This window comes from Ochotona curzoniae, unplaced genomic scaffold, assembly GCF_017591425.1.
Source record: "Ochotona curzoniae isolate NIBS_2020 unplaced genomic scaffold, NIBS_Ocur_1.0 contig_1302, whole genome shotgun sequence".
NCBI classification, from domain to species: Eukaryota; Metazoa; Chordata; class Mammalia; order Lagomorpha; family Ochotonidae; genus Ochotona; species Ochotona curzoniae.
In genome coordinates this window covers 554,771-576,652 of record NW_024465035.1, presented here as the reverse complement: position 1 = coordinate 576,652, position 21,882 = coordinate 554,771, and the positions used below count along the sequence as shown (strand labels likewise).

At 50.1% G+C, this 21,882-nt stretch overlaps 1 protein-coding gene across 1 annotated transcript; it reads left to right on the top strand.

Moving 5' to 3' along the window:
• The first annotated feature begins 1,284 nt into the window (after positions 1 to 1,284).
• TRIM42 (tripartite motif containing 42) lies at positions 1,285 to 17,580 on the top strand. The gene is made up of 5 exons (XM_040964986.1): positions 1,285 to 1,782; positions 2,977 to 3,674; positions 5,829 to 6,649; positions 9,514 to 9,738; positions 17,325 to 17,580. The coding sequence occupies exons 1-5, from the start codon at positions 1,442 to 1,444 to the stop codon at positions 17,409 to 17,411; spliced, it is 2,172 nt and encodes a 723-aa protein (XP_040820920.1). The 5' UTR covers positions 1,285 to 1,441; the 3' UTR covers positions 17,412 to 17,580.
• Positions 17,581 to 21,882: the final 4,302 nt, after the last annotated feature.

The window sequence follows — 21,882 nt, the reverse complement described above, 5'->3', positions numbered from 1 at the left end:
TGAAGGTACAGTGCAATATGCATCTCTACTCCCAATTAAAAGAGACTCCTAATGAAACTATTAAATATACCTTGACTACAGAATATTAGACAATCTACCATCGTCTATACCTACAATGTCATGACACATTAAACAGAAGAATGTTGGGATTGAGACTCTTGTTGAAGAACTGTATTATTATAATAATATGGGGGAAACAGTTGGGGGCCCGGGAGACTGAGGAGAAGGGCTTATCAAATTGGATTTGGGCAAATGTGGGGGAGGCATCTGTCATCCCTCACTGGTGTCCGCAGTTTACCTGAGTAAGCAATTTAGGAGCATCTATCAGAAATGATGAAGTGCGCACTCTAGGAGCCAGGCTTCTCATTTACAGACACCTAACACCTATGTGTGGCTGACACAGTTAGCACTCAGTGAATGTTCCTGCCTATTAAAAAGGCGTTCATCCTGCAGAGGGACCATAAATTATGCAATTGACTCCTGCAACCAAACCCAGCTCTAACTTTTGCTTTGTTGTAGAAAAAATTAAATAAGGCATTCATACCGTAGTTGGGTATGGGCATGAAAACTTTCACTCTTATAAGCTACAGGAAGTGCAGAGTAAGATTCGTCTGTCAGGGTCTTATCTTGGGTAACTTGAGGACATTGCTAACAGGGCAGTGAAAGACGCTCATGTGATAGTCTAATCACTTGACAAAGGTTGGACATAGAAGACTGAGCATAGGATGGAGAAAAGGAAGCGAAGCTTGGGCTCAGACAAAGCCAAAAAGCATCCACAATGTTCCGCAAAACCTCATGAAAGAGAACAATAATTTGGCCGTGACTGACAAAATCCATGACTGCAAAAGAAGTGTTTAAGTGAACGTACGGCTCCTACTCTTTACTTGTCTCTACCAATGGTGGCACCGCCCTAAACACGGCCTTGCTGTTCTCTGCAAACACTGCACTTCGTCCTCCAAGTAAGGAGTATTCAGTGCTTAAAAAGGTCAGAGAGACATTGTCTCAACCTGCCTTTCCAGGCAGCCACACCAGCCTTCTCAGCCTGTGAAGACATTCCCTGACAGCAGCTTGCCCAGGCTGCTGGCAAGAACCACAGCAGAAGAAACAGCTTCTGAAACCTACCTCATCCCCACAAAGGTGACCAGACACCGCTCCCCTTGGAACTACAGAGCATCTGCCTCTCAGCTGCTGCCACCTGCTGCCACTCCAGAGGTCTGACCTGCCTCCTCCCTGGGAGGCATGGCAGGCAGTCAGGGATTGTGACATAAGCAAATGTCCTCAGACTGAGCTCCCTGGCAAGGACCCCACTGTGAAGGCCACTTAACAGCCAACTTTGTGCACCCTCACAGGGGCTGGGTGGGGGAGGAGGGACCCCGAAGCAGGAACCTGGTAGAGGAGACACTGATATCCATAGAGGGGGGGCAACAATCATGTAGAAGCCATGGAGACGGCTATGTGTGTCTGCTCTCCATGCTGCACATGGCAGAGGTGTTGTCCTCACTTATGCTCCTGTCTGTGCTGCAAGTTCATCTTCACCTCGGAGCGCAACTGCACCTGCTTTCCTTGCCCCTACAAGGATGAGCGCAACTGCCAGTGCTGTCACTGCACCTGCTCTGACAACCCCAACTGCCACTGGTGCTGCTGCTCCTGGGCCAACGACCCCAACTGCAAGTGCTGCTGCACGACCAGCAGCAACCTCCAGTGCTACTACTACGAGAGCCGCTGCTGCCGCAATGCCACCATCACGTTCCGTAAGGGCCGACTCAGGAGCATCCGCACCTCGTAAGTGACCGGCGTCTGACGCGGGGCCACACTGAACTTCTCACCGCCAATGGGGAAGGGGTGTGAGGGGGCAGTGGGCGTCTGACACGGGGCCACACTGGTTGGGAAGGGTGGGAACTCCTCACCAGCAATGGGCGGTAGGGGAGGGAGCCGTGACCCTCAGGTAGATAGCAACCTTCTGTTCATTTATCCATGTAAAATATGGTAACCAAGATTGTGGAGTTGTTCAGAGGATCCTTGTGTACTAAACATGTATGGACCCTAACTTCCAAACTGAAAATCCACTAAATATGGGACTTAACCCCGACTCTCACATGTGTGCAAAGCATGAATAGCTAATTCTTAGTGCAGAAGCCACTCGACAGGCGGTGCATGCCAGAGGCCCCGTCCCTTCCCCTGTCGCCCAAGCCCACTGCACTCCTGAGGCAGTGGAGCTTTTGAGAGGTTGAGCCAAACAGAATCACTCAGCAAATAAGAGGCAAAGCTAGGATCCGAACCCAGAAGCCATGCTTTCAGCTCCAAAGTGTTGGACTGCAAGACAGAGAAGTCCTGTGACGGCTGACACATGCAGGCCCTCCAAGAAGTTCATGGATGACGCATTCAAACAGGAGTTTATTTGGGTGCAAACACCATGCAAAGCTTTTTATGACCTGCATTTTCCCTGAGTTTGTTGAAGACCCTTTTTATAAGCTCTGTAACCTGATGGGCGGTATTAAAATATAAATTGTGCTTCCTCTTTTTACTACAAATTCTTGATATAAGCAATATTGACTGGAAAGGTAAGAATTTCCAGGGACCACTTTTGACCCTGACCTATGTCCACACCACGAAATCCCGTGACCTTTCCCATCTTCTCCTCTGACCATCCCCACCCAGATGTTGGTGATGTCACGTTACCCGTGTCCACCAGAGCCCCCAAGTCTGCAGACAGTGTCAGGCCAGCCTGACGGGCTCTCCATGTGCCTGCCTTGTTCTGGCACAAGGATTCAGTTCCCTGGCAGCACCCTCAACAGGCTTCAAGGTGTAGAGGAACTGGCAGAGAGAGGGTACCACCTCCAGCTGATGTCACCCAGCTTGGAGGTGGTGGAGGCAGATGTGGAGTCCTGTGCTGCCTTGGTGAGGAACCAGGAACCCTCTCCGAGTTGCCAGCTGTCAGCCTGTCCTCTGATGCCTGCTGCTGGCTTTCCCTTTCAGCTCCAAGACGGCGCTGCGCATCGGGAGCAGCGACACCCAGGTGGATGACCTGAAGTCCGTGCCAGCCAAAAGCAACCTGGTGGACCACCTCACCTGCCCCATGTGCAAGCGGCTGCGCCTGCACTCCTTCATGCTGCCCTGCAACCACAGCCTGTGCGAGAAGTGCCTGCGGCACCTGCAGAAGCACGCCGAGGTCACGGAGAACTTCTTCATTCTCATCTGCCCCGTGTGCAACCGCTCACACTGCATGCCCTACAGCCACAGGATGCAGCTGCCCGAGAACTACCTGCGCGGCCGCCTCACCAAGCGCTACATGCAGCAGCACGGCTACCTCAAGTGGCGCTTCGATCGCTCCTCGGGGCCCGTCCTCTGCCAGGTGTGCCGCAAACGGCGCATTGCCTATAAACGCTGCATCACCTGCCGGCTCAACCTGTGCAACGACTGCCTCAAGGCCTTCCACTCGGACGTGACCATGCAGGACCACGTCTTCGTGGACACCAGCCCCGAGGACCAGGACGAAAAGGTCTGCATCCACCACCCTTCCAGCCGCATCAACGAGTACTGCCGCAACGACAACGAGCTGCTCTGCACCTTCTGCAAGATCGCCTTCCACAGCGGCCACGACACCATCGGCCTCATTGACGCCTGCTCCGAGAGGGCTGCCGCGCTCTTCAGCGCCATCGCCAAGTTCAAAGCAGGTGCTGGCCCCTTGTGCTGCTTGGCCTGGGAGGGGGTCGGGTGGTCAGCTTAGAGCGAGCGCCAGCACCACCTCGCGATACCGCGCCACCCTGCAGCGGCTTGGCCTCCGTGCCCCTTGCTGCGCAGGGGTGTCTTGCTCTGGAAGGCTTGTCTTGATAGCACAAAGGCCAGGAGCATAGGCTTGGTGTTAGGGTTGGGAACAGGGTCTTGCTTCTGACCCTGGCTGGCTGAGCCTGTTTCCTCAACCGGAACAACGTTTTCTTCTTAGGAAGCTCTATTGAGTCCCTAATCTCATATATATTCATACATGGATCTTGTCCCTGGTATGTGTTTACTGGATTATTTCTAATTTGAGGCAAGTTTTCCAAAAGCTCATAGATGTGTGTATTTTTTAAAGTGAAGCATGATTTTTCATTCTTGCCACCAAAATAAATTTCTGTTTTAATTTCACTTTTCCGTGAGTGCTCCGAAGCACCCTCACATTGCCTGAAAGAGGCCCTGGTCACCTCTTTCTGTACGTCAGCTCTTACCAAACTGTCCTCTGTGTCCAGCCTGGGCATGCAGGTGCCTCTGGCCTGCTCCTGGCTTCCCTTAAGCAGTTCCATCCTGCTGCTCAGGCCTTGACCGACACAAGTTCAGCAATCCCAGGCAGAATCAGGAGTTTCCTACCCCAGCACTTTGTCGGAGGAGATGCGAACGTGCACTTTCTGCCGTCAGCCAGTCGGGCTTGCATGGAATGGCAGGCAGCGCCTCTCAGCACCTCCGGTCACAGCCTAGGCGGACATTTCCCCTCTGCCCTTACCTCTTTGCCTCTTCCGAGTCAGGTGAGGGAGGAGACGGGCAGAGGGAAGGGGGCTTCGGGGAGGTGGGCATTCACCCCAGAGAGCTCAGAAAGCAAGCAAGGAACATTGTTCTCTCAGTGAGCACTCCTGGCTCACCTCCAGACACCTTGGTCACGAGGGCAGCCCAGGGCCTCGGGGGGCTGCCCTCATGGCCTGGTTATAGAGTTTCTTTTGCTTATGGCCACCTCTCATGGAAGCCCAGGCTCCCGTGGGACCAGGATGATATTTCAAACTAAGTATAAAAAGGTAGTGACCCTGCTCTTGGTTTTCGAAGATTTATTTATTTTATTTGGAAAGTAGATTCACAGTGAGAAGCAAAGACAGAGGGAAAGATTTTTATCAGCTGGTTCTCTCCTCAATAGATGGAGCCAGGCCATTCTGAAGCCAGGAGGTTCCTCCAGGTGTTCCACATGAGTACAGGTGCTGGAGTCCTCCTCCACTACCTTCGGGGCTATAAAGCAGGGAGCCAGAGGGGAAGTGGAGCAGCTGGGACAAGAACCGGTGCCCACATCTCAGCCCTGGCTCCACCCATGCTCGTTCCTCAGTAGGGACTAGAACTGCTCCACTCACTACTGTGTTGGCCTTTCCTGTCACCAGGCAGTGCTCACCTGCCGTAAAGGGAACTCTGGTGGTACTTTGCAATTGCTAGATGAGTCCTCAAACCCTCACAGCAAAGGTGTTCATCACACGTTTAGAGACGTGCCACAGGCTCCCCCCACCGCAGCCCTTTCAATCAGTGTATCCTTGCATTGAGTGTGAGTTTCCTTCATTTCTGTATTCCTGGTGCCTAGAAAGGCCTGTGGTCCAGACACAACAGCAGTCCGGAAAACATCAGTTGAATGGTCAGGTGAACAAAGTGCCACGTGACAGGATGCAAGATGAATGAGAGCTCCTTGAAGCAGGACGGCGAAGCCTGTCTCAAACAGGAAAGGAACATCACTAAGCCATGGTACAGACCAGGCTCCTCTGCAGGACCAGGGACCTTGCCCAGTGAAGGACACGGCCGTCTGTGGCAGGATGATTGGCAGTGAGACAAAGCAGCATTTAGAAGTGATCATCAGAAATTCACTTCTTTCTCAAGATAGGAATGTGAGAGGGAAGCATGGCTGGTCCTAGCCCAGAAGGAGGGCTATTCTCAGGGAGGCAAAGTTCCTGTTGTAACCCATCTTGCCTGTTTCAGCTTAGGGGCAGTGCCTCCCCCCTCCCTCTCCACTCACTCCCTGGGAGGTCAATGCAATTTTAGAGCTTGCTGTGGCTTTGACACCTGGGGTGATGAAAATGTTAACAGTAACCAACTTGGTTGTTTTGCAGTCCGATACGAAATTGATAACGACCTCATGGAATTCAATATTTTAAAAAACAGCTTCAAAGCTGATAAGGAGGCAAAGCGAAAAGAGATCCGCAGTGGGTTTCTCAAGCTGCGAAGCATCCTGCAGGAGAAGGAGAAAGCCATCATGGAGCAGATAGAGAACCTGGAGGTGTCCAGGCAGAAGGAGATCGAAAAGTACGTGCACGTCACGACCTTGAAGGTGAACGAAATGGACGGCCTCATCGCTTACTCCAAGGAAGCCCTGAAGGAGACGGGCCAAGTGGCGTTCCTGCAGTCGGCCAAGATCCTGGTGGACCAAATTGAGGACGGCATCCAGAGCACCTACAGACCCGACCCTCACCTGCGGCTGCACTCGCTGCACTGCATGCCCCTGGACTTTGCTGAGCTCTCCAGCGCCATTCACGAGCTCTTCCCCACAGGACCCAGGAAAGCCTGCTCCTCAGGGGACTCGCTGCCCTCCCCCTACCCCATGCACTCGGAAATGATGATTGCCAGGAAGGTCACGTTCAGCACACACAGCTTCGGGGACCAGCAGATACACCAGAGGAGCTCCTCCTTGCTGTCCTTCAATGCCACCGGTGAGAAGGCTAAGGTGGGCTTGGAGGCCTTTGGGAGAGCCCAGTCAGCTGCACCTGCCAAGCCCCCAGAAGGCCTGTACAGCTACTGGAGTGCCACAGCAGAAAGCCAGCCCGTAGAGACCAGCAACAGCTTCCACAACTGGTACTCGTGCAACGACACTTCCGTCAAGACCCCAGGCCCAATTGTGATCTACCAGACACTGGTGTACCCCAGAGCTGCTAAGGTGAGGAGGTTACAGACCAAGGCTCCGGGCCCATGCGGGTGGTGGGAGGTTGTGGTGCACAGAACCTCCTGTGGCGGTGATCAGGAGAGCTAGCACCTCCTCTTGCACCTCTAGGCTCTGGTCATTCAGACCTGCCCCTTTGGTTTCTTTGGGGTCAGTCTTTTAAAAAGGTGTAAGTTTTGAAACTTACAGTTTCAAAAAACTGTAAATGATTGGCTTAAACCCAACAGTGTCCAGTTAAAGCCTAGGCAGCCGCATCCCTACTCCAAAGCCAGTTTATCTATTAAAAGAAACCCAGGTTGTAAACCAAGCTACCTTGAAGATATTACTTGACGAATGCAGTATCTCCTGAGGGGATGTCAGTGATGGAGCACAGAAATTCAGGCCCCTTTACCCATGAGCTTGGGTCTTAAAGTGACTACCTTTCCAAAGCAAATGTCCATACTCTTCCTGATTTGGAAAAATAATCCCAAGGGAATTCCAACTCTTCTTTCCTGATACATGCTCTTTTTCTGGGGTTGGGGGTGTGGTGGAGAGTACATTTCACAGATCTCTACACCCGCCACCCTTTGACACACTTAACCTAACATGGACAAATGCCTTTCCTTTGCCATACCTTTCAAACACGCTTCTATAATATTCTATTAAACACCATGGAGGAAAAAACTTAACATGCAACTAAATATTTCTCTGGAGTGTTATCTTGCCTCCTCCTGGGCTCTGTTGCAGATCCAGTTCCCGGGGGGCAGCCTGTGTGGCTGAGTCCAACTCTTGTCCCCATTATCTGAGGCATTCTGGCTTCCGAGTTGGTGGTTCCCACCCAGACACATTGTCAAAGTGCAGACTGCTTCAGCAATAGCATGGAACCTGGCATCCCGTGCTTCCCATTAGCATGGAGCCTGGCATCCCGTGCTTCTCATTAGCATGGAGCCTGGCATCCCGTGCTTTCATAAAGTTTCAGGAGTTGATAATGCTGCTGTCTGCAGACTTCACCCCTGTAGTAGCAGCAGTTGAACCGAAGACCTGACACAGATCAAGTTTTAAAGGGATCTTCAAAATGTTCATGGAAAAGGTGGATCATAAAAACATGCATGGATTTCAAAAGAATTTACAACAAAATAAACATCTTTTCACTCCATTTTTCCAGTTGAAATACCATGGTAGATTTAGACACCTAGAACATGATGTGTCAGGAGAATGGAGAAGTACAACGGAACTTTGAAAGTTCATAGAAAAATGAAATGTACAAGGTTTAAGTTCACTTTGGTGCCAAAAGGTTTGAAATTGATGCAGGGTTTTTTGGTGGTGGTGGTGCTCTGTTTTCCCATAAGTCCATTTTCCTTGAAAGCTTTGAAAACCTTTGTGCCACTGACACCAAGAACCTCCCATGGGCTGGAGATGGAGCAGGGTGCCTGCACTCCACATAAGCGAGACACTGAACCAGGCAGGTGAACTCATCTCTAGCAGATGCAAATGTGTGTGCCATTGGCTCGGGGTTGGCAGGAGGTGTCACTCACCGATCAACTCAGACCCTTGGAAAGTTAGCCAGAGGACTGGTGGTCTCTACTCCAAATTGGAGCTTGGGGAACAAGTCACTTCATGTCACCTGTTAGTCATCCCTTTGAAAGCTCCAGAAAAGGGGCCACCGTTGAGCAGCCAGGCAAGGGGGCTGTCGAGATAGGTAAATCAATGTTCCATCATACAGTGGTGTTTGACGTGAGAGCATCACAGACATTCCCCTTCCAGCCTCAGGGAGTGAACTTCACGAGGTGTTGCTGGGCTCAGTCGTACACAGCCTTAAGCCTTGTTGATACCGGCCATTGAAAATGTTGCTATAGATTTTTTTTTAAGGTTCCTATAGTTTTATAATTTGTTAACTTGTTTTGTGAAAGTCCTAGAAATTTTTTTAACTCTAGAAGTCCATTCCAAGAAAATGATTTAAAAAAATCAGATGAAGATACATGCCCAAAGGAGTTCATTCCAGCATTTATTTATTAGACCATAAAATTAGAAATAATCTAAATGTTCAACTATATAAAGATTAACTTATTAGGGGCAGTTTTCAAAGATATTGCTTTACTGGATTTTTAATGATATGGAAAATAAATACAATATAAGTGAAAAAGCAAAAATAAAAGCAACATAATCCATGTTATATGAACTTTATGTTTGTATTCCAAAACTCAAAGGAAATAATAATAAATCCATTAGATTGTGAGATGTTTACTTTTTTCCCTTATACTTTTTTCTATGTTGTCCAAGTAAAAAATCATAAATGAGTGTTAGTTTTAATAGGCAGTAAAACACAATTTCTGCTGCTTAACAAACTGATTTAACAGGTACCATGTACTAATTGGCAGTTGTTAAATCTCTTCCCAGGAGCTGAGTACGTTCTGAGTGTGAGCATGGATTCTCCAGCATGAGATACATTTTTTCAGTGTCTCTGGATTCCATTTCCTTCTGTGTAACACAAAAGGGTGGAATAGACAAACTTGTCAACATCTAGTATCCGATGGTTGGATTGAAGTTTACTAAAGTGTACTCTTTCTGAGTCTACCAAACAGAATAATGAGACTCTATCTGCCAGGTCACGGTGAGGATGACATGAGGCAGAATCTGGTTACGTTAGTGGTACAGGTGAATGACAGCCAGCCACAGAGCCCAGCGGAGCATGCTGCTGTTCTTAACAGTCACGGCAAGCATCATGCCAACCCTCATTGCATAGTCTGTCTGATTCCAAGTCCTCATCACCCCTGGACATGGAGTCAGCTCAAACTCACCACACGAGGGCCAACTCCGTCTGCAGAGGGAAGAAGCCAAGTGCTGCCCACTGGCTTCACCTGCTGTGTTCCTTCGCCCCGTAGGTTTACTGGACATGTCCCACGGAGGATGTGGACTCTTTTGAGATGGAATTCTACGAACTCGTCACGACTCCTTCTAACAATGTATGCACAGAGCTCTGTGGACAGATTCGAGACATAATGCAGCAAAACCTGGAGCTGCACAACTTGACCCCAAACACCGAATACCTGTTTAAAGTGAGAGCCATCAACGACAATGGCCCCGGGCAGTGGAGTGACGTGTGCAAGGTATAGTGTCCCTTCCTCTCCACCCAGCATTCCCGGCAGGTTCTGCATGAGGCTCCATTGGCATGACCACATGATTGCAGAACATCCCTCTGAGGTCAAAAAAAATCTCTCACTTGAGGACAAGGAGGCCAGATTTCTGAAAAATGCCTGAGAGCTGATAGTCCTGACAGATTCTGAAACCGTTTGTTCCAGGTGTTGTGTTAGGATACAGAGTTTCAGAAGGGAAAATAAAGTTGATTCCCTGCCTTCATGGTGCTTGGGTCCCACTAGGGTGGGAAGAATAAGAAATACTTGTGTGAAAAAGATTAAAAGTGCTTCTGTCCCCAGGCAAGGATGGGATGGGGTGCCAGATTTAGCAGCTAAAATGTATGGTGTCCAGGTCCATTTGAGTTTCTGGCAATGAGTAATTTTTCTAGTGTACTTCCTTGTGATACTGAAGCCCTGCTTCCATATGTGGCTGCTGCTCATCGGAAAGGTGGAGAACAACGCGGGGCAGGGCCAGGGTGGGCTCCACAGAAGGAAAACCCATGATTCCCGCTGAGATGTCCCCAAGGGACCCACATTCATGAGTGTGATTTTCTTGGTATTAGCCCCTCCGGGACCTTTCTGGGGCACATGGCTTGGTTGTCCCTCACAAACCGTGAGCTCTCTGAGAACACAGCTCGCAGTGTCCCCTCCTTTCCTCCTTTCCTCCACAGCAGGCTGGTTCTCCTAGTCGAATGAATGCATGAGTGAGAATGGGAGCAAACAGATGAATATCCAAGGAGGGAAGAAATAAATTGATAGAGAAGATTAGCTATCACAAAACACCATGAGCAGGCTGCAGTGTGAAGTGCTTTATGCCATCACTCAGGAGGAACATGCCCCTCGCTGTGTCCCTGAGGTGAATGTGTCCTGGAGCATTTCTGCCCCTTTGCTTTTTAACACAACGTCTAAATGAGCAGTGCCCTAATTAATGAGGTTTTCTGGAAGCTTCATTTTTATCTGACTTGAGGAGCTGCGGGATGGATTTTTCCTTCAGAAGCAATTCTTTCTCTTCTTTGTGGCAGTATTAGCATGCCAGGCAAGACATGGGTTTCCTTAGCATTTGTCATGATTTGCATAAGTAAAGGCTTCAACAGCAAATGAAAATAAGATGGTGTGTTTGAATGACATTTATAAAGCTTCATGGAAGTAGTGACTGCAACTCTCTTCTATAAAATCGGCATTTTTCTTCCTGTGGCACCAGTACTGTGAAGGCTTCATGAGAGCTTTCATGTAAACCCTGCAAGGAGGCAGCACAAGCATTTCTGACCCAAGGTGCAACTATTTCCATCACACATCTTTCTGTGAAATGAGTGAAACAATATCCTTTCTATTTGATTTGCATCACCTAAGACTTCTTGGGTTTTTAATAGGATTGTATTCAGAGTAAAATCCATGCAGCAAGAAAACTCAGTTTGACAATTTTTAAAGGTTAGCTGTGTGTCAGACATTGTTCATTTTCAGTGATCATCTGACCACCTGAAAGGGGCAAGTCGCTGGCCCTACTTCACAGATGAGGAAGCTGAGGTCCGGGGAAGGGGGCTGTCTGGTCCCACGTAACTCAAGGGAGGAGTTGAGTGGGAACCTTAGTGGGCATCCTTGTCGGTGCCATGCCATATGTCACCAAGTCTCAGCCAGGTGGGCTCAGCCTTGGGATTCCGATGCCTCACTCTAGAACAACAAAGACAACTTCAGAGAGAGCTCAATGTTTGCTTCTATGGCAAGCAAAAACGTGTTACAAAGAGCACCTAGGTCCAACTGGAGCAAGCTCCAGGACCACCAGCCCCCATGCTGGTGCGACTCACTGGTCTTTGCCCATGGTCCTATCTGAGAACCTGCAGCATTCAAGAGCCCGTGGCCACTGGGGAAGGGACACAGATATATCTGCTCACTGAGCCAAGTGTCGTTTGGCTCCAGTTCCTTCTGCTCTCTGTGGACTCTCGTTCATGCCATCTGAAACCCACCACGTTGGCTTACTTCCCAAGTCTCCTCTGCTGACAAGTCCAGACAAGTCCAACTGTATCTGTGTCTTGCTGCTGTTATACCAAACCCACAGCTTTAATGATGCTGTCACGTGAACACTGTAGTGCTCAGAATGGGTGTGTCTGGGTCAAAGCAAAGGAGATGTCTCCCTCTGGGGGATAACTCATTCCAGCTTCTAGAAGCCATCTGCACTCTTTGGTTACTAACCCATTCCTCCATCCTCTGAACTGACCATCTGGGGCTGCACCTGCCTTGCCCTGCCATCTCGTCTCTCTGGTTCTCTTCTGCCTCATCTTCACCCAGAAGGGCCAACTCACCATTGTCTTCCTGCTGAAGACCAGAAGACAGGCAAGCTGAGTGCCCCCTCTGCCAGGCAGCACAGCATGGTCACGGTTTCTGGGATTAGGAACTGGGCAGGCATTATTCCGTCGACTCCAGTCTATAGACTAGGGGTCCTAGGTTATACCTGATGCAGAGGTAAACTGAGTAGTCATAAGGGAGGACATTCCTGGATCTTTCCCTGTGGCTCTTCAGAAAGTGGAGTAAACTCCCGACCCCACTCAGTCCCTCTGCCTGCTCTATGTGCTCAGCCTTGTGACTTCCTGGGATCTTCGCAGCACTGCCCACCTTCCAGTCAGCCTATGCACCTGCTGCACTCAGCACAAAGTAGGGTTGCCATACCAGTTCTTCCTTGCCACTCCCTAGGCTAAGCCACATGTCATCAAGGGGTGGGCTTGCAGGACCATCTGTACACTCACAGTAATTACCCCAAGCACCCCTATAACCTCTCACAGTCTCCATGCTTCCAGACTGTTCTATATTCCTTATTCCTTTCACCAATTGCTCCTGATCCTTCCTGTAAGTTGAATTCTTTTAGTCCCTCTGTACTTGCCCTGGAAGCAGGCTTGAACCCCGGAGCAGGTATGATTTAGGTTCAAGGTAGTCCTGTTTTTGAGTCTCACCTACAGGAGGATGACCTAATCATTCGGCTCAGGTGGTAATACACAGTCAACCTTAGTTTGTCCAAGGCCTCTGCCTTATTTATGTGTTCTCTCTTGTGCCATCTTTCTAGTGTGTGTGCATGTTATTTGATGTGTTCTTAGTTGATGTGTATTGTTACTTTCAATGTGTTGCTAATTTACACAAACAGCCCTGTGCTTGGGTCTGTCTTTGTTCCTTACTTTGTCCCGTGTCATTTGTAAGACTCACCCCTGGGATCATGGGCACTGCAGCCGTTACTGCTGATGAGGCTTCATCCCTCGCTGTGTGCATTTGTTCACCACCAAATGCTCCACCAGGAGGGACACCCAAGTGACCCTCATTGCTGCCACAGTGAGTGGCCTTCAAGGATCAGAGTTTCTCTAGATTCTTGTTTTCTTCAGGTGTTTGTGGCAGTGTAAGAATACCACAGACTGGGAGGGTGTGAACTACAGAGGTTTGAGTTCTTGTGGTCCTGGAGGTTAGAGGTCTGAGATGGAGGTGCTGGCAGGCGTGGCTGCTGGACTGGCCTGAGGCCAGCCTCTTGGCTTGGACACGGCCACCTCCACGCACCTCCTCCGCTTAGGCACCCCCGGTGTCTCTGTGTCGAGTTCCTTTTCTCCCAAGGACCAAGTCTGGCTGGCCTCGGGCCCTATCTAGTGACCTTGCTTTAACTCACCCCATGGACATTCTGAGATTTTAAGAGTGAAAGCTTTACCATATGACTCTGAGGGTGATGGGACACTCGTCAGCCGTATCACATCTACACCATGAGTGAAACTGCTCATTCATGAATCCAAGAGGGCTTCATGTGACCGCACCCATGTCCAATTCCACAAGGAATAGCTGTGGCACCCTCAATCCTAAGCCCCATCCCTACTTGGCAGGATCCTGCTGTCTGCTACTTGTCTAAGCAGGTACTGATATCTCTTCTCACCGTGCTAACCTGTGCTCCACATGCCTGTAGGATTTTACGATTATTCCCATCAGTAGCCTGTTGAGACTCAGTCATTTCTCCATTGCATTTCTCTCTTCCTAGTTGATGTTCAGGTTGTCCTTGTATGTTCTAGATAATAGCTTGAGACTTTGCTAATCTCCCTCCTGACATTTTGTCTATTAACTTTGTTCGTGGTGGACTTCATGAGACAGCAGAAATTTTCCATGTTGAATATTAAAATAATCGATTTCCATTATCTGACCTTCTGAAATTTTGTTTAAAAAGTGCTTCTCTAGGTTTAGATCACAAAAATAATCTTTTATAAATTCCTTTATTAAATTTGCAGGTGCACCTTGCAAATCTAGGTCTTTCGTCCATACCTCTACTTTTGTGTGCTTGGAAGAAAGGAACTCTTTTACCGCCTCGTGAGACACTTCTCTCCGAGCCATTGCCCAAGCTCTGCTTTTCTCTTTTATTGCACAGTGAAGGCACATGGGCATCTTAAATTAACATACATTTGGAGTACATTTCCAAGCTATATCGCGTCTGACGGGTTTCCGTGCTCTTCAGCCGGTGCCACACTGGTGTCAACTGTGCCTTAGCCTCATTCAGTGTTGGTGAAGTGTCATGTGAACTGAGTAGGCCCATTCTTAACATTTCTCCAGTTAAAATTTCTCTAGAAGTTTATTTGAAGAAAATCTAACACTTAAAAAGCTAAGCCTGATTGAAGTAATTAGGAAGGCCTGGAGCCTAATTGGAAAACCACTGACAGTTGTGGAATACATCTAAGTATTCAAATGATCTCGACTTGCTCCGGCAGGGTGTTTTAAGTCTGTCCTACAGAGGTTCCTGTGTCTCTGCCTTAACTAGGCGTTCAGAGATCTGCTATGCAGCATAAAGACGACAGTTACTACAGCGTGTGCATTATAAACCTGTTAGCGCCATAGGGACTCTCCACACACACAAAATAGAGTGTGTGAAATGATGACTACGCTAATTTTATTGACCAGAATAATCATTTCACTGTGTGTATCAAAACATGATGTCCTACAATATTGATGCCATAGATTATTTCATATTTTCACTATGTTTTTGTAATGAATTTCTGATTTGGAGTAAAGATTATTGCTGTCTATAGGTTAATCTTAATCCTCCCAACCTCAAAAGCTCTCTTTTAAGAGTCTATCTTGATTCTGTTTACTTTTTTAGCCAAAAAATATCCTTTTATTTTTCCCTAAGTAATGGTGGTTTTATCTCTTTCTTTAAAAGCTCGGGAAGTCTATTCGCTTTTCTTTCCGTTCAGATTCGGCCAGAGTCTTGATACTTCATTATCTGGCAGCCACAGCTGTAGGAATCTTTGCCATGCGTCACACTCCTGACCTTCAAGTTTAAAGAGTGTAACACTTTTGCTCCATTTTAGTGAGATCCAAACATCCTGAAGGCAAAGTTCCTTCTACTTCCAGGTGTCTGAGAGCTTGTACATAAACAGCTCAGCTTTCATTAATTGTGCTATTTAAGAGAATCATAAGATTTTTTCTTCTTTAGGCTATTACTAATGAAATGAATTGCCTTGATTGATTTTTCTGATGCCAAATCCTACTTACATTCATGGAATAAACCTGTGGTGATGTGCTGTTTTTTTAAACATTGTGGCTTGGCTCAGCTCTCATTGGTTTGGATAATTGCATATATGATCATCAGTAAACTGAACTTCATGGTTTCTTCCTTACATTGTTTTTATCTGCTTCTGGAATCAGTATTTCACTAGGCTAACGAAAGGAGTTGAGAAGGTTTTGCTCTTCTATCTGCTAGCTCAACTCTGTCTTACGAGTTTGGCAGGATTCATTGAAAGCCACCTGAGCTCGCAGCTAGGGTGTCAACTGTCATTCTAATGTCTTCAGTATTGCAAAGTCCTGGTTGTTATGCTTCTTCTGCCCTCTGTTCTCTCCACCCTCTTGTCCACACACACACATACACACGCACACCTCAATTCTTACTGCTTCACACATGTCACACACAGCTTTTATCTTTGAAGAACTTTCACTTTAAGGCAAAACTATTATTCACAAGTCATTCCTGGGCCCTTCCTACCGCTGCTCCTTTTCCATGTTCCTTCCAGAAGGTCTGTGTGTGGGTCTTATGCCATTTGTATGTTGTCTCTGTAGAGTCCCATGAGCTTCACCAAGCAACAGGTCATCTGAAGTCACGTGAACAGTTTGACCTTTACCTTACTTGAAGTCCTGTTTTCTCTAAAATCAAAGATAAATTTTATAAAGGGAGAGAGCATAATGCTAATAGATATCTAAATGTTTTGCCCTTTCTCTGTGTGTACAAATACAGAAAGCTGGAAGGCTTTGTACACAGAGACTCGGTGCTGCGTCCAAACACTCCTCTGCACTGTCCAAACGCTGACTCCTGCCCTGCCCACCCCACAAGTCCACGTCCAGCCAAGCAGAGCTCTGGGGCCCTGGGTCTCAGCCTCACTCCCTAAAGCACACATGTACAGGGATGAAGGGGAATGCTACAGACTGTGGAGCCTGAGACAACCACCACTTCCAAGGTAGGGTGTGGAGAGCCACAGCTGAGCTGAGCTGAGGACATTTCTGGACGGAGTGCACCTACCCTTCCTGTCCTGACCACTGCCTGTGAACAGACGGCGGGCTCTCTCCCTGCCTGCTGCAAATGGAAACAACGGGCTAGTTGACACTTCCTGTCCTAGCCATTCCCTGTGGACAGAGACCGTGGGCTATTCCTGCTGCAAACGAAAACAACAGGCAGGTTGACATGCTATAGTTCTATTCACCTTGCATGCATTTTTCTAAGACTCTTCATTTTTGAACATTTTTTAAAGGAAGTTTTTACAGAGAGAGAAGGAGAGAGAGAGAAGGTCTTCCATCTGCTGGTTCCCTCCCCAGATGGCTTCAATGGTCAAAATTGAGCTGATCCAAAGTTGGGCGTCAGGACCTTCTGGGTCTCCCATACAGGTTCAGAGCCCAAGAACTTGAACTATGCTCTGTGCTTTCCCGGGTCTTAAGCTGAGAGCTGGATTGAAAGTGGAACTGCTAGGACACAAATCCACACCTGTACAGGATGAAAGGTTAGCCTACTATATCATGGCAGCAGCCCCTAAGAATCTTCTCTTGGCCATAACCAGGCAGTCATCGCCAGCAATGCGTGCTGTCACTCCCCCCACAACCTGATCAGGATGTTCACAGTCTGGTTAGAAAGTCAAACACATCAGCTGAATATCCTAGTTGGAGCAGGTGCCAGGAGCCAGGGGTAGCCTTAGGGGATCTGATAAAGCCTTGCTGAGAACTGCCCCTCCTCCCACCACCAGCGCTCAGTCACAGAAGGTGACTTCTGGGAAGTAGGTCCAGATCCCTGGACTCATAACTCCACCACACTTTGACTGCCAGTTCCAGGGAAAGTCTCAGGTCCTTGGAGCATCTGCTAAGTGTGGCTGTGGCAAGGAGTAAATGAGGTGAGGTATGACGTGTCCAGGGTGCACCGGCCTGGACTCCTGGGGGCCGCCATCTCCCGCCTGGGCTCCTGGGGGCCGCCATCTCCCGCCTGGGCTCCTGGGGGCCGCCATCTCCCGCCTGGGCTCCTGGGGGCCGCCATCTCCCGCGTGGCTCATGTCCTGGTTTTTGGCCTATGATTGTAGGTGGTAACGCCAGACGGGCGTGGGAAGAACCGAGCCAAGTGGGGCCTGCTGAAGAACATCCAATCCGCTCTCCAGAAGCGCTTCTGAGCAGCCAGCACCCTCCGAGGTGCAACACAATTACGCATTATACTCACACGAGATGTATTTTTTTTTTTCTCACCACTTTCTTCACGGAGGCTGCAGATCAAAGTTCCTGGGACCGCTGGGCTTTCCCAAGGGAGTCTCCTGAGAGCTCATTAAAGGAGAGGCTTGACGTCATGGGCTCCCTTTGGTTCCTTACATGACACTGGTGTGCGCGTCAGCGGGTCTGAGTGCCTCAGCCGAGGCAAGCCCTGGGCTCAGGATTCGGAGGGATTCTGAATAGAGTGGTGATCCAGCTCCTGACAGGTGCTGGAAAGAGCACTTTGCCCAGTCGGCATCCCTGGATGTGCGCTCTGATGCTGGCCAATTTAGCTGTGGTTGTTTGAGCAGGTCCTGACGGACGGAGCACTCGCTCCTTTGTGAAGCCCGGTTCAGCGTTCAGCAGCTCTGCTGTTAGAAGGTTTCTCTGAATTACTGCATGCATGTGAGCCTGCCTCCCACAGCTTTCGCTGTATGGTCTGAGGTCTGCCCACCTCAGGCTATAAGGAGGGAATGTCTGCCTGCCTTTCCCCTCACTCCCAGAGTCAGTGGGGGCCAGCGTAGCATGGCTCCTTGAAGCCCTTTCCAACCAAACATTTAAGGGTGACAGTCAAGCACCCACTCCGTGCTGGCTCAGTATTATTGTAGCATCACCCCTGTAAAAGGCTGCTGAGTCATCAATTGTTTCGAGAGCAAACCACATGACATGCCAGCAGGGATTCTACTAGTGAAAAGCTGAAGTGAAATTAAACTGCAAAAAATTAGCCCCGTGAGTAAGGGACTGCAATGCACACCTGCTCACAGTGCATCACACCCAATGATTCCCCTCCAGAGAGCGCACGGGCTTGCATCCCAGGAATCCCAGTTCCTGGAGCTGAGCCATTCTGTTGAGTGGAAAGTGTGTCCCTTAATGGTGCAGGGCATCCTGCATGCCGTTTGCTCCCGAGGGTGTAATTCACTCGGAGTTGCTCTCCTAGGACTATTCCTGAGGAACAGACAGACATGTTCCTGTGTAGACGTGTCTGTGCATTGTATCAAACACAGTCCAGGCTTCCTAACTACAGCCTGGGCTGTGAGGCCGTAGTCTCCCACACAGCTGCAGCCTGGGGTATGGGGCCGTAGTCTCCCACACAGCTGCAGCCCGGGCTGTGAGGCCGTAGTCTCCCACACAGCTGCAGCCTGGGCTGTGAGGCCGTAGTCTCCCACACAGCTGCAGCCTGGGGTGTGGGGCCGTAGTCTCCCCCACAGCTGCAGCCTGGGGTGTGGGGCCGTAGTCTCCCACACAGCTGCAGCCCGGGCTGTGAGCCCGTAGTCTCCCACACAGCTGCATCTTGTGGCCACGGGGCCAGGTGGAGGCAGAGGGATCTGAGGAGAGTTGCTGGGGAGGGCATTGATCCTAGTGGTTGAGACGGCATTTGGGACATGAACATCCCAAAGCAGAGGGCCCAAGTTCGAGTCCCAGTTCTGCTCCAGTTCTAGCTGCCTGCTAACACTCGCCATAGAAGGCAGCGGCTGAGGGCTCAGGTTGTAGGATCCCCGTCAGCCACGGGGAGGAACTGAATTGAGTTCCGGCTCCCAGCATTTAGGGATGGATGGGAGGAGGGAGCTTTCTCTCTTTCCCCGTCTCTCTTTCAAGAAAAGGAAGGGGAGAGATTTTTTTAAGATTTATCTATTTTTATTGTATGCACCATTCATGCTGTCATCTAGCACATGTGTAATGAGGTCTGGGAGCAGCACTGAGGATACGGTTCCTGCCTCGAGCAGGCTCACAGGCTGAAGAGTAAGACATGAGGAAAAGACATGCATGGGTGACTGTGGGGAGCAGGGCACTGAAGCCGCTCCCTGGAATAGAAAAAGCCGTGGCAGAATGGCGGCTGGCCCAGGGCCAGGAGGCGGGGTTGGTCTCGCCAGCAGGTAAACAGGAAGTCACAGGGATATGCTGATGGGCTCACTGCGATGATGCCGGTGCTACTGGCCTATCAGGTAGCGCCAAGTGGAACCACGGGCACAAGCGATTGGTGGAGAGCGGTATAAAAGCAGCTGGTAAAAGTTAAGGGGAGAAGGAGAATGACGGGCGGAATGGGAGGAACGGGAAGTGCGGGGCAGGAGACGGGAAGAGGGGCTAAGATCTTAACAACGAACGGAATGGGAGGGATGGGAAGAGCGGGGCAGGAGACGGGAAGAGGGGCTAAGATCTTAACAACGAACGGAATGGGAGGGATGGGAAGAGCGGGGCAGGAGACGGGAAGAGGGGCTAAGATCTTCGGGTGGAAAAGCTAAGGCATACGGGGAGGAAAAGCGGCAGAGAGGGCTACAAAAGCAGGACATAAAGCAGTAAGACCGACGCAGAGAAAAGTACCGGGACAAGAACGGGGAAAAGCGGCAGGGAGAGGGCTAGAGAAACAGGGAGAAAAGCTAGCCCGACGGGGATAAAGGCAGCCGAGAGAAGGGGATAAAGGCGGCCGCTTTTGGCAATAAGGGGTCCGGTTGTGGTTCCGGCTTTTCCCAGACCCTCCCGAGTGTGCCTAGTCGTTAGTGTGGCTGCCGGGTGGCAACAGGTGACCAAAACTGATGAGACAAGGCATGAGACTCAGAGCTGGCCTGGTCAGCTGTTGAGGACGGCAGTGCGGCAGCCCAGGGAGGTGAGCTCAAGGCTGCTTCTACAAGAACAAGAACCTGCACAGCATTTCAGCTGGAGCAGCAGGCACCAGAGTCCTGAGGCACCAAAAGCTTGCATGTTCAGGAGACAAGCAGCGACAGACTCAAGGGGAGGGAACCCAGAGGCGAGACGCACGGATGAAGGGTCTGACTGCAGAGGGCTGGGCTTCAGAAGCAGAAGAGGACATGAAGCAAGACAACCTCCCATCCTTCCTCAAATGGCAGTGCAGTGACCAAATGAAAGGGCAGGACTGTTAGCAAAACCATGGTCACCTGGCCTTCATAGACCAAGGCCCATGCTACTAACAAGCCCCTCCCACCAGCAGGTGCACACGAGTGAGGGGGAGAGAGGAGACGAGGATACTGGAGCCCTGGGGGCAGAGGGGAGAGGACTCGGGCAGGTGGGAATATACAGGTTGGGGAAATATGAGAGTTCTGCCTCAGGCAAGTGCAGTGTAGGATTCAGCAGCAGCTGGGCATCGTATCAATCAATTTCAATAAGAAGGCAGAAGCCCCAGCCGGGAGCAGAAGCCTAACCAGGAGAATTTAATATGGGAGATTGGTTCGGCAGTTGCTGGAGCACTGAGGACAGCAGAGACTCTCGGGCCGGGGAAAGAAGGGATGAGTAGCAGGTGGTCAAGCCACTGGCTCAGCAGCAGGGAGCTGAGCAGGGACCCAGAGCTTCCAATGGAGCCACTGGCTGTCTGGTGTTTCCCTCCCGGAGACCACAGGAGGCAGAGTCTAGGAATGCAAGGGAAAGCCGCAAACTCACAGCAATGGCTACTTGAAACGGCCCAGAAAGGTGAACAGGCAGAAAGAAATACTGTTGTTCCTCCTTGCGAGCTTCCATGTGTCCCCAGGTGTCCCAGGCAGCACTGCCTGGCAGAGCTGGCAGCAAAGAAAAAGTGCTGAGGCCACAGCTCCAGCCCAGGCACGACAGTGGGTCAGTTGAGACAGGTTTGGAGGCAAGAGGCCTCAGCTTCAGAACCAGCCCACCAGTGCTGTAGACAGGCCTGGGAGAGGCCCCCCATTTGGGGATCAGCAGGACGTGGACACCAGTACCACCAAGGGCTCTGCACGGTAGGCCAGACAGCCACGAAGCGACTCCGGACGGCTCTCTAGCCAACAACCTGAGGACCCCTGGAGGGCAACTGGCTGCTTGCACGTGCTTCTGGCTCTGCTCCTAGGCATCACTATTGCCTACAGAACTTGTCAAAGTGCAGCTGCCCAGGCCCCATGTCAGGCCTCCAGCCCATTCTGCAGGGCAGGGGCTTGCCATCCACTCTTGACCACCAGCCTTTCCCCAAACCACAAGCTTTGGCAGCCACTGGCCAGCAGCCTGAGATGTGGAAACATACCTCCTGGCTGCTGGATGAGAGTCCATTTGGATTGGACAAGGTGAAGGTCAGGGTGAGACCAGCACAGGGAGGGGACGGTTTGCCAATGCACAGGGAAGCAGAATGTAGGAGCTGGCATAGCAGGACTCGCAAACACTTGTTGGTTTGAGCTGTTTGACTCTCAGAATCTGCATGCCCAGCTCTTTCTTCTTGAAAGACAATGATTGACCTGTGTTGAGGGGAAATGGTGATACCTCCACTGTTGCCACACTCCAAAATGATAAGACAGATAGAATGTGTCTGCATATGCATCTTAAGAAGTAGCTGGATTTCATCGGGGAGACCTATGCAAAAGGGAGCAGAACTGCAGAGACCGAACAAGGGCTTAGCACAGTAGGAAAAAGCTAGCATGGTCCCTAGGGCGTTGGGCACCGAGCACCAAC

What these genes read in the sequence shown, in the direction of transcription:
- TRIM42 (XM_040964986.1), top strand. Translation starts at nt 1,442, where the DNA reads ATGGAGACGGCTATGTGTGTCTGCTCTCCATGCTGCACATGGCAGAGG. An exon ending in TGTACCCCAGAGCTGCTAAG is followed by an intron (nt 6,650 to 9,513) that starts GTGAGGAGGTTA and finishes TTCGCCCCGTAG; the next exon opens with GTTTACTGGACATGTCCCAC. An exon ending in AGTGGAGTGACGTGTGCAAG is followed by an intron (nt 9,739 to 17,324) that starts GTATAGTGTCCC and finishes CTATGATTGTAG; the next exon opens with GTGGTAACGCCAGACGGGCG.